Source organism: Corylus avellana, chromosome ca8 (genome assembly GCF_901000735.1).
Source record: "Corylus avellana chromosome ca8, CavTom2PMs-1.0".
Lineage (NCBI taxonomy): Eukaryota > Viridiplantae > Streptophyta > Magnoliopsida > Fagales > Betulaceae > Corylus > Corylus avellana.
In genome coordinates, this window is record NC_081548.1 from 6,106,564 (window position 1) to 6,119,177 (window position 12,614).

Sequence of the window (12,614 nt, forward strand, 5' to 3'; positions counted from 1 at the left end):
AAATGTACCGAGGGTCCCTCACACTGATATGTGAACCAATCGGGGATTTGATTGCCGGGGAGGAAAATACCAAACACGCTACCAACTCCACGCATAACCCATTCCTATTACATCAGCAGAGGATGATGTGTGTTAAAGTATTAATTAAGTGATACTAGATAACATGATATCATAACAGAAGTCTTGAGTTAAAATCCTACTCCACACATTATTCTATTTTAGTTAAGGAGTAACTTCACTGAAAACATCCTAATTTTCACCCGATTTGACAAACCCCTCCCAAACTTCAAAATCTCTCAATTTAGTCCCCTGAACTTTCAATTACAATCAATTTGGACCCCTCCGTCAAATTTTAAACGTTAAATGATGTTTATACCCTTGACGTTTTTATAAAATTCCAACTTTACTCTTAATTTCAAAATGTTTTTTTATTTAAAAGAAAAAAAAAAGTGAAAATCAAAGATATTTTGGTCTTCTGGCATTTCTAACTGCTAAATTTGATGGAGGGGTTCAAATTGAAAGCAATTGAAAGCCTCTCAATTTCACCCATCGAACTTTCAATTTGATGCAATTTACTCCCTCCGTCAAATTTTGCCGTTAAACCCCTAAAAAGACAAGATTACCCTTCAATTTTCTTTTTATGAAAAAAAAAAAAAAAAGGTTCATAAGGTCACACGTGATTTTTTTTTTTTTTTTTTTTGTAATAATTTTTTTTAAAAAAAAATTAATTTTGAAATTAAGGATAAATTTGAAATTTTATAAAAAAGTCAGGGGTATAAACATCATTGTCTCACTTTTAACGTTTAAAATCTGACGGAGGGGTTTAAATTGAGAGGTTTTGAAGTTTGGGAGGCTTGTCAAAATACGCGGTAATTCAAGGATCTAAAGTAAAGTTTCTCATAAAAATTAAGAAAGAGAGAGAGAGAGAGAGAGAGAGAGAGAAACATGTACCTGTAGGAAGTTTTGCTTAAAAGTATGTGTTAGATTCATGCACCCTTCCATGCCAACAGACACAATAGGAGTTGACCGCTTATCCAAACCTAGAATTTCAACTAATTTGTGACAGTTAGTAAGGTACAAACCATTCATATTTGAGAGCTTTGATAGATCCGCAATTCTTTCCAGTGCAGTGCAATGTCTTGCATCTTAAAAAATCAAACTTGCTGGTAAATCCGGAATTGATTTAAGCTTTCTACAGCGATCCAATCTGAGATCTTGAAGCTTCGAAAGACCACCTAGGCTTGTTGATAGGCTTTCAAAACTATTGCATCTTAAATCTAAAGTTTTAAGAGAACATAAATTCCAAAGATCTGTAGGAATTCCGTCATCCGATAAATTGCAGTCCCAGAGACATAAGTGTGTTAGTGAGTTCAAGCCTCCTAGTGCAGCAGGCAGTAGATTGACTGACTTAGGACTTTTCCTTGGTGATATCCAAGACCAAAAGAGTGATGGCAATGACTCAGACAGTGATCCTTTACACCCATATAGAGATAAATATTTGAGATTCTTCAATTGCACTATACTAAAAGGCACTTGTCTTATAGCAGTTCTGTCTGCAAGAAGCATTGTCAATGATTCCATCTCCCCCAAGTTGTCAGCCAAATTGTGCATTTTAGAACACCCAGAAAGAATGAGAGTTTCTAGAGACTTCAACTTATAGAAACTCCTTGGCAAACTTTTAAGGCATTTGCAATCTTTCAAATTCACCAAAACAAGATTACTAAGATCTCCGATGGAGTGGTGAACTTCAAGCAAACTCGTACAATCTTCAAGTATTAATTCCTCTAGATTTGAGAGTTTTGAAAAGTCAGGGGTCTGGCTCAAATAATGAGAGTGACTGAGATTTAGAATCTTCATCTTCTCAAGCAACTGCTAAACAAATGAGAAAACAACCAATTAAAAAGGAAGGAAAGCGCAATATTAGAGCCTAGAACATAAAATAATAATAATAATAATAATAATAAATAAATAAATAAATCATTGATTAGTTTACCATGGGACTTTCCCAAACTTTTTTGAGATTGCTATATTGCAAGTCAATCACAACTAAGTTTCTTGGATAAAAGTCATTTGGAATAAACTTTAGAGGGAATCCATGCCAACAGAGCCACCTTAATTCTTTGGAAAGATATTTATAGTCTCCAGTGAGTCGTACGTGATCAAGTTGGAGTAATCTTAGTCTCTGCATCTTAATAAATGCTTCTGAATTGAAATTCATCTTACTTAGACTTGTCAATTCTAAAGTAAGTCCTTCAACTGCATTTGTTCCCTATAAAAATACAAGTATTGCATGAGACAAGTGATTGTCCAAACTTATCACATAATCTTTCTTGTTAATCATTTCATTTATCTCACTTTGCTTAATATAATGTAATCATGTTTGCAACTACAAAGACAATAGAATGATTTTAGGAAAGAAAAAAAAAATGTTCCTATTTTCAAATAAGAAATATATGGATTACACTTTCAAGGCATGTGATCAATGTGAATTAGTGCACATTTGCTTCCCGAATAACATGTATCTTAGAAAGAAAAAAATGCTTTGTTTTTCTTTCAATGTTTTCAATTGAGAAAGTTCTTATTACCTCGTGCTTTGTCAATATATCAAATGCATCCTCATGCAGCCATAATCTACTCCATTTCCCAGGTTCGTTGGGGTGTTTTTCACGAACGATTTCTCTTCCCATGTCTCGCAATAGATCATGCATTGTAAACTCGTTTGTCTCACTAACTTTAAGAAGACACCGCTGAATGAGGACACTAATTCCAATCTTTGCAAAAAAACCACAGCCATCCAATATTTTTACAACATAGTCTATATCCTTTCCTATGAAGAAACATGATATGTCAAGGAATATATCCTTTTCAGTATTGTCGCTTAGTCCATCAAAACTTATTCTAAGTTTATTTTGAATTTGCTCACGAGGAATCCTCTTCAATTTATCTAATGCACTATTCCATTCTAACATGCTCCTGGAGAAAAGGAATGAGCCCAAAACTTCAAGTGCTAGTGGCAACCCTCCACAGTAAGCAACGACACTTCTTGACAAATCAGTATAATCTTCAATAGGATAACTATTCCTAAAGGCATGCCAACTAAAGAGCTCAAGAGAGTCAATGTCATTCATTGTTGTAACTCTATATACACTATCCACTTCTAGCTCCTTTAGCAAATGCTCATCTCTCGTTGTTATAATAATTCTACTTCCCAAACCAAACCAGTCACGCCTACATATGGCATTCACTTGCTCCATTCGGTCTACATCATCAAGTATCAAAAGTATTGCTTTATTACAAAGTCTTTCTTTAATCATATTGATTCCTCTATCAACACTACTTATCTTTATCTCGCTTGTCTTCAAGATGTCAGAAAGAAGTTGTTCTTGGAGATGAACCTGACCCCTAGGTTCCTTGGAAGTTTCCCTAACATTTGAAAAAAAACTTTTACCTTCAAGTCCATGAAAAAATTGGTTATAAATGGCTTTAGCAATGGTTGTTTTGCCAATTCCGCCCATTCCCAAGATTCCTACCATGCGAATATCGTTAGCTCCAATAGTTAACCCAAAAGTTATGTCTTGAACATGAGAATCTACTCCAACTGGGTAGAGTGCTATAAACAAGTGTATGTTGTTCAGTTCTCTTGAAATCTCTTCAACAATTTTCCTAATAAACTTTGCTTCATGCCTGGAAATTATTTTAAGAAGTTAGGTAGAGTCACATTATACAGGTGAGAATTGAAATATAAGTTTCATATACACAAATATGTAAAAACTTAGAACATATTAGTTTTGGCCATTATCCTTAACTCATTAGCATTTACCATACTAATGGATCAAAGTTTGAAGAAACTAAATTTTTATACCATAGAATTATGTTGTAAGCGAATCCATAACAAATAAGTGAGTATCACTTAGCTAGTAAATTTATATTGTGCGATAGATCATGATCACACACAATAGTACAAGAATTTTGTGATTCCCTCGATGTCAGGTATGTCCATGAGCGGAGACTAGAAAAAATAAAATAAAATCAAATCCATTAACCAAAGAATTGGAGTACAAAAGGTTGTAAAGTTAGGGGTGTCAATGCGGGCAGTTTTCTAACTGCCCGCTAACCCCTTAACCGTCTTAACCACTATAACCGCCTAGCGGTTAGCGGTTATTGGGTTTACTAACCATAACCGCTAATAGCTAACCGCCTTTTTATATAATATATTTTTATAATTATAATTATAATAATATTTATACATATAACATAATCAATTGATCATTAAATCATTTGATTATATAGTAACAAATTATACATATATAATATGACATAACTCATAAGTCATAAGTATGCAGGTTTATACTAATACAACAATTAAGTATGTAGACACTTAGTTCTAATGTATGTTATAAACTCATAAGTCCATATATGTTATAAATTATAATTATAATTATACATATATGCAATTATATGTATTGAATAAATTTCCACCATGATTTGAATTCTATCAACCATGATGATATATAATCGCTCAAGTCATCGTCAAAGTCTCTAAAGGCAATAACAAACTACAACTATCAGTCAAGTTGAAGTAATACTTGAGATGAGCACAAGAGTTGGCTTAGTCATAACACTATATTACCTTGTCAGTAATTTTGGCCACAACTTTCTTAACTAACTCTTCCTCTTGTAGACTTATTTACTCTCTACAACCTTCTTTTATTTGGGCAATTCTCAAGTTATATATATTTTTTTATATAATGACTTATCTTTTTAAACACACTTATCTAATTCTTACACTCCTTCCCCTCTAATAGCATCTGGAAAGTATAACGGATCTTCACTATTAGATTCTTAGATAAATGAAACCATATCCTCAAAATCATACCTCTACCTTACCTTTCAATCACATTTATGTCTGCCTTTAGTTACAAAATAATGCTCTATTTGGTTCTACGAATCTTTCATTACCACTCTTATCCATGGGTCAATTCTGATAATCAAACTCCAACTCCACAATTTGTTTCCCTTTCATAGTCGTCAATTGATGCCTCATATCCACTCTTCCTCATTATATAGTCTCATCAAATATAAGGGGTAATTATTCTTTTCCCCCATGAACTACCACTTGATTACCATAGACCCCCATCATCAACTACCAACTTTACATTACGACCCCATCAAACTACCCTTTCGTTACCAAAACCCCCTTCCGCCAGTCAAGGTCGTTAAGTCGGACGGTCAACCCATCACGTGTGCATAAAGTTGATAGTTGATGGGAGTAATTACCTCCAAATATAATGTTGTGAGTGCACGGGTGATGTTTGTATCCCATGTTAGTATATTGTTAGAAAGAAAAGCATCATGGTAGTCAAACCAAGAGTAAGTTTATATATATATATATATATATATAATTTTAGCCCAAAAGTCTATTCCACTTAGTTATATTAACTACTCACTTTCTTTATACTGTTATACCTAATGTGTAGAATTTTTGCCTACGGTAATTGTTTCAAATAAGTTTCGAGTAATACCACTATTCACACCCACTTATCATATTCATATCATACTGATTGACATGACGTATTTTAAGTGACTTCCAACAACTTAAAAAAAAAAAAAAAAAAACAAACAAATGTGTTAGCCACTTAAAATATGTCACATCAACCAATGTAATGCTGGTATGATAAATGAGAATGAAGAGTAACATTACTCCTAAGTTCAAGAAAGTTTAAGATCCTTATATATTAGAGAAATGATAGAATGTATTTAGTTTTTAACCATCTCTATTGTGAATGGATGAATCCACCTTTGAATTTGTGTAGGGTCCATATGAATTCTCAAATTTAATATTTGATCTATTAAATTTATAGGATAAGATAAGATAAAAAAAAATTTTAAAAAAAATATTAACGTAAATCATTTCTCAATATATTATTGAGCTAAAACAATCCCATCACTGATCTCTTCAATATTAGCCCCTGTAAGATTGATAATTTGAAAATATTAATTCAACTTGATCAATTTGCTCTTCCGCAGACTACATTTCCTACATGTTTTGCCTATATGTACGGTCAAACTACATTTCCTACATGTTTTGCCTATATGTACGGTCAAAATCTTAGATATCTAGGCTACTGTTATTTGGGACTTGCATGAATAGTTTATGGGGCCTATCTATATATGTCAATAAGACAGATTTGTTCAAATTCAAGATGAAAGTACAAGGAACATGGTTAATTCCACATATTATTAATATTATTGTTTTTAGCAATGAAATAAAAAATAAAAAAATTGATAGAATATAAAGTAAAATAAAATAAAAACATGAAAGTATGAGAAAAATGATAAAGAGATAAGCAAAGAGTTTTGAGGTCGTTCCACCCTAAAAACTTACTTCCATTGTTTATAATGTCCGATATATATGACTATACTTTGACTATGTTATTTTTTTATTTTTTATTTTTTTAATGAAACAAATGTTCATATTATAATATATGTATATATAGAAAACATATTGCAATGTGATACTATAAATGTACTAAAATATAGTAGGTGAAAGACAAAACTATTGCTTATACAAACTTACCCATCTGCAGTTTTTCTTAGATCCCACCCTGACAAATTAGCAGCCTCACACAAAGCTCTTCTCCACTTGAGAACTTTGTCCATGTCCAACAAGTAATGCTTTTCATGTTTCGTGAATGCTTCTGCAAAACAACCCGTCTGGTTTCTCACATCAGAGGGCTCAACATCATAGAATATAGGTAGAACGAGTTGCTGCAAAGTTCTTCGACACTCCATAATTTCCGCAAGTTCCTCCAAGCACCACCTTGAAGCCGCATAGTTCCTTGAGAAAACGATGATAGAGATTCTGGATCCTTGGATTGCCCGTATCAGTTCGGATGCAAGGTATTGTCCTCTTCGGAGCTCATTGTCATCTTTAAAGATTTTGATTCCAGCATCTCTCAAAGCAAAGTAGAGGTGGTCAATGAAGTTTTTGCGCGTGTCTTTGCCTCTGAAACACAAGAAAATGTCATAGATCCAGTTGGACCGAGGGGAAGAAGATGAAGAGAAGATGGCTTCAGGAGATCTCGATGTTTTGATAACCATGGCTCAACTCCCAAAAACTTGATTTATCCTGATAATTTATTTGAAGTAAAATGAATAGAAGTGTTTGGAAGGATAAAAGGGTGGAAATGCAAGAGGAAAACAAAGAGAAATAGTTAAAGAAAGCTAAATGGACTTCGTCCTTCAGCCTCTTAACTATTTATAGATAGGCATCCCTTAAATAGTTAAATATGGTGTGGGGATAATCACAGCTGTTATGATGTGATCATCCCCTAACGCATCACCACTATTAATCCAATCTCAACACGAGGAACGACTTTTTGTATAGTTGTTCCCGTGTTCAAATTGGAACAATAAATTACACTAATAATGGTTGATTTGGACACACAGGTCAAACTCATACAATAACTTCAAAGAAAAATAAAAGGAAGCTCTTTCAATTCTCTTACATTTCTTCTAAGCAATTTGAATTCAAAGATGATAAGAAAGTCATAAATTTGTTACCATGATAGACGTTAGAGAAAAGACAAGCACTTTCAATTCCTTTATTGCATTTTTTCAAACCACACATAAATCCTTTCTTATAAGAAAGTCATGTGATTGGACACTCACACCTCAAATCAATCTCACCATTCTCTTATGTAATGGCTAATATCGTTGCCCGTAATCTTAATTCACAAATGAAGTGTTGAAATTGGATTATATTTTCATTGCCCTTTAGCACTTCCATAAATTCTTCTTCATCTTCCTCCATCATCGTTGCAAATGTAGAAAATTGTAATGAAATATAAATTGAGAGAAAAGTAGCGGAAGCAAGAGAAAAAAAATGAGATAAGAGAATTTGGGGTGATTCGGCCTAGACGTATACTCCTAAGGGTTATGTTGTGCATTTGTGCTCTTATTGCTTAATGTGTTTAGAATACAAGTGGCCTATATTTATAGGGAAATTTTGTTTAAAGCAAGGACTCTCTTTTGTTTGATATAAAAATGTTAAAAATAGATATAAGAAATACTTGAGAATAGGTTGATAAGTTTTATTATTAGTTTTCTTTTTTTTTTTTTTTTTTTAACCCTTTGTCATTTAAAGGAATAATTTATTTAATTTTTGTCTAACTTAAACAAACTGACACCAAATTTTATAATAAGATTCGAGTTATAATGATTTAAAGTTTAAACACTTTCTTAAATATTCGTACGTGGATTTTCAATATTTATATATCAAAACAAACGAGAATCCTTACAATGATGGCGAAAGAATAATTGGTGGGGAGTAATGCATTATATTTTATCTCATCTTTATTTTATTGGGCTAATGTAAGTAGCAGTGCCCACCAACCTTATCGGCTCAATGAAATGAGACTCTAGTATGTACGATTGATATTCGAATGATTCTGAAAAATGAATGTTGGCATCACAGAAAGGCCTGACCAACAACCAAGTCATTCCTCTATCTCCAACATTTTCTCTGCAGCCAAACATAAAGACAACATATGTCGCTCTTTTGTGAGTTGGCCTGATTGTGATGTTTAATGTGGTCATTTTCATTGTTGATTCATGGTTCAAATTGGTTGTGATAGGATAATCAAAATTAGAGGTAGAAATTATTGCAAACTTTTGTATCACGAGCCAAGATTGACTTCAAATAGCCAAGACGTGGTGGAGCCAAGATGTCCATTAGGAGATTGGCGGGAGGAGGGGGTGGGCAAAATTTTTTTTGTGAATACAAAAATAAAGTTGAACAAAAATAATTAAGAGTATAATGCTACAACAACCATTTTAAATAAGAGAAATGATAGAGACACAATTTTAGATCAACTTTTCTCTTATGTGGTCAGTTTTTTAAAACACAAAATAAATAAAAATTCCTGAAGTAATAACATCATATGTGGTCCCTTTTTATTTTTATTTTTATTTTTTTTCAGAATAATGACCATTTTTTTTAAAAAAAAAAAACAATAAATAAAAAAAGGACATGATATTCTTTAGAATTTTTTTTTAATCTTTAATTTTGTTTTTAAAAAAAATGACCACATAAGATAAAAAATTAGGCTAGAATTATATTTCTAAGTATCTTTATCATTCCTCCTTAAATAATATATGGTGAGAATGAAAGAAGTGGACTTTCACCTTTTGGCCTTCGAAGCACTTTCAACTCCTTAATTGCATTTTTTCAAAGCACAAATAAACTCCGATCCACTCACATATGAAGTCAAGGGCGGAATTAAAACTTTTAATTGGAGAGACAAAATTAATATATATATATATGTTGGGGGGACAAAAATTAAATTTTAAAGGTCTATTAAAAACTTTTTTGGGGGAACCACCTACCCCAAGCCGTTCCGCGTCACCCTAAAGTCTCTCTCTCTCTCTCTGAAAATACCAAATTCTTTTCTTTTCTTTTTATTTTTTTATTTTGATTTTTAACATTGTATTCAATACGGGACTGGCGTCAACCAAAGACTTTGGGAGTGAATTCATGCATTTCCATCGGTTTGACTATGACCATTGAAGCAAATTGTAATGAAAGTGTAGAAAATTGTAATGATGACATATAAATGGAGAGAAAAGTAGCCAAAGCAATAGAGAAAAATGAGATAATTAAGAGAATTTAGGGTGGTTTGACTATGACCATTGAAGCACTCTTCTACCATTGAAATTGTCATGAAGGCTACACCATGCTCTTGTGTTTACAATGAAAATAATATTTATTTATTAATAGTATAAATAATAAAGTGGCACTACAAAAAAAAAAAAAAAAAATTATAATTAGGGTAAATATATCATAAGTCCTTGAGTCAACCCGTCAAAATTAAAAACTCCCCAAGTTTTTTTTTTCCGACAATTTACTCATTGGGTCAATCAAAATGCTAATAAACTCCTTACCACCAAATTTGTTTACCAGCTGTTAAACAAATCATTAAAATATTAATTTAATTTTAAAATTTAAATCTAAAAATTAATAAAAAGAAAAAGAAAAAGAAAATTGTAGGGTGGCCAGAGCCACCCTTGGCCACCCCTTCAATTTTTTATTTTTTCATTTTTAAAATTAAATTAATAAAAAAATTAATATTTTAGTGAGGTGTCTAACGGCTGTTACAAAAATTTGATGCTAGGGAGTTTATTGGCATTTCGATTGACCTAATGAGTAAATTGCTAAATAAAAAAAAATAAAAAATAAAAAATAAAACTACCAATTTTGACGGGTTGATTCAGGGACTTATGATATATGTACCCTTATATTTATCTTGATTGTCCACAAGCATTGTCGATCTACTTTGTGAAATCTTGTTTTGTGAGCTTAAAATAGAGTTTTTAGATTCGTTTGAGGGATTTAAAAATGCGTTTGACACTCAAAAAGTTTGTTTGAAGAAAAAAGTACTTGTTTAGTAAAAAAAATTGAAAGCGCTTTTAAGGATCCAAAAATATTAAAAATTGCTAAAACACACTTTGGCAAGCTTAGAAATAAATCTTTTGCCAAAAAATGCTTTTTGACTTAAAAGCTCTATTTCTAAAAAACAACCACAAACATGTTGTAAGTCTAAAATTAAATCTATTACTCCATAAGTGTGAGGGATTAGTTATATGCATCATATTGTGACTTTCTATGGAAGGATTTGCAGTTTGTGCAGATTGAAGCCCCGTGTAGTAGGATAAATATGTTCGCTATCTTCTGCCCACCACATACAGACACATACATAAATACGTGTATATAAAAAACAAATATATATATATATATATATATATATATATATATATATATATATATATATATATATATATATATTTGCTATCTTCTACCCACCACGTATAGACACATACATAAATACATCTGTATAAAAAACAAACATATATATATATAACAAAGATTTAGAATGCTACAACAACCATTTTAAATAAGAGAAATGATAGAGACAGAACTTTAGCTCAACTTTTCTCTTATGTGGTCATTTTTTAAGAAACCAAAATAAATAAAAAATTCCTGAAGTAATAACATCCTATGTGGTCCCTTTTTATTTTTACTTTTATTTTTTAAAAATGATCTTTTTCTTTAGAATAATGACCATTTTTTTTTTTATAAAAAAAAAAATGGCCATTTTTATGAAGACAAAAGCCTATTTTTTTTTTTAAATACCAAATAAAAAAAAGGACATGTTATTCTTTAGAAATTTTTTTGAATTTTGAATTTTTTTATTTTAAAATGACCATATTAGAAAAAAGTTAGGCCAAAGTTGCGTTTCTAAGTTGTGTCTTTATCATTCATCTTTAAATAAATATGTGGTGAGAATGAAATGATGGTCTTTCACCTTTTTGGCTTTACTTTCTATTTTGTCAATCCAAAAAGAGGGCCAGAAGATGAAGGAAAAATGGTTTGTGAAGCAATACATACATATTCACAATGCTAAGATCAGTAACATGCTAGAGAATTAGTTTAATAATAATAGGCCTTAATAAGAGCTGATCATGGGTACTCCCATATAATATGAGAAACAGTTTCTTTCTCCCTACAACAGAAAATGCACAGATCATCTTGGACAATTTTTTTTCTTTTTGAGATTGACTTTTGTTGGGAGTATATCATGTAAATACTTTCACCGAATTTAGAACTTCATGTTCCGTATAATTTTCTAAATTGTTTTTGTGCTATCTCGGTTCCATCCATCCCATAGCAAAGAATCTTGCCTCTCCTTTTCGAGTTATTGGGGTCAAGTCATAGCTATTTGCTATAGATTTTCTTAAAATCATGTGAAAATTGTATTGTAAAATATCATAGGATAAAAAATAAGTTTTTGTATTTTGTTTTTCTTTTCCTTGTGTATGCACCAAGTTTCTGTCCCCTCATAAAGAGAGAGAAAATAGAAAAATGCACGTGTTAATTAGAAGTCAGATGAAAGTTGTATTAATAATAAGGGTTAAATACTCTTTTGCCCCTATGATTTAAATACTTTATTTTTTTTCCCTTAAGGTTTCATTTTTATTATAGGAGGTACCTGTGGTTTTCATAAAGATAGAGATAGTTCTTCCATTAAAATTTCATCCAAAATTTAATGGAACGCCACGTCAACATCAATAAAAAATCACTGCATGTCATATAATTAATTTTAAAAAAAAATGAAAAAGATTAAAAAATTATATATATATATATATATATTTTTTTTAAAAAAAAGAAAAACTGGGGGTGGCTTGGCCAATTGGGCCACCCCCCGTCAGCGGAGTCAATTCCCCAAACTCACACAAATAGTGGCTTGTTGCCACCCCGTTGGCCAAGTGGCTACAGCCAACTCTGCTTTTTTTTTTTTATTTTTTTATTTTTTTTTTTATTTTATATATATATATATATATATATATATATATATATATATATATATATATATAAATTTTTAATCTTTTTAATTTTTTTTAAAATTAATTATATGACCACGAGACGATTTTTAAATGATGCTGACGTGATGTTTCATTAAGTTTTGGACGGAATTTTAACGGGGGTACCATCTCCGTCTTTATGAAAACCACATGTATTTCCTGTGATAAAAATAAAACCCTAAAAGAGCAAAAAT

At 31.4% G+C, this 12,614-nt stretch overlaps 1 protein-coding gene across 1 annotated transcript; it reads right to left on the reverse strand.

The window, feature by feature from the left end:
* Positions 1–1,146: 1,146 nt before the first annotated feature.
* LOC132190754 (disease resistance protein RUN1-like) lies at positions 1,147–7,101 on the reverse strand. The gene is made up of 4 exons (XM_059605805.1): positions 6,578–7,101; positions 2,586–3,684; positions 1,994–2,269; positions 1,147–1,872 (listed from the first exon to the last, which is right to left on the reverse strand). Exons 1-4 carry the CDS (start codon positions 7,099–7,101, stop codon positions 1,147–1,149), a joined length of 2,625 nt encoding a protein of 874 aa, XP_059461788.1.
* Between the last annotated feature and the right edge of the window lie 5,513 nt (positions 7,102–12,614).

Excerpts from the sequence above, each read along its gene's own strand:
- LOC132190754 (XM_059605805.1), bottom strand. The coding sequence starts at position 7,101 with ATGGTTATCAAAACATCGAGATCTCCTGAAGCCATCTTCTCTTCATCT. Across the intron at positions 3,685-6,577 it reads CTAAGAAAAACTGCAGATGG|GCATGAAGCAAAGTTTATTA; the intron begins GTAAGTTTGTAT and ends AATAATTTCCAG. Across the intron at positions 2,270-2,585 it reads ATATATTGACAAAGCACGAG|GGAACAAATGCAGTTGAAGG; the intron begins GTAATAAGAACT and ends GTATTTTTATAG.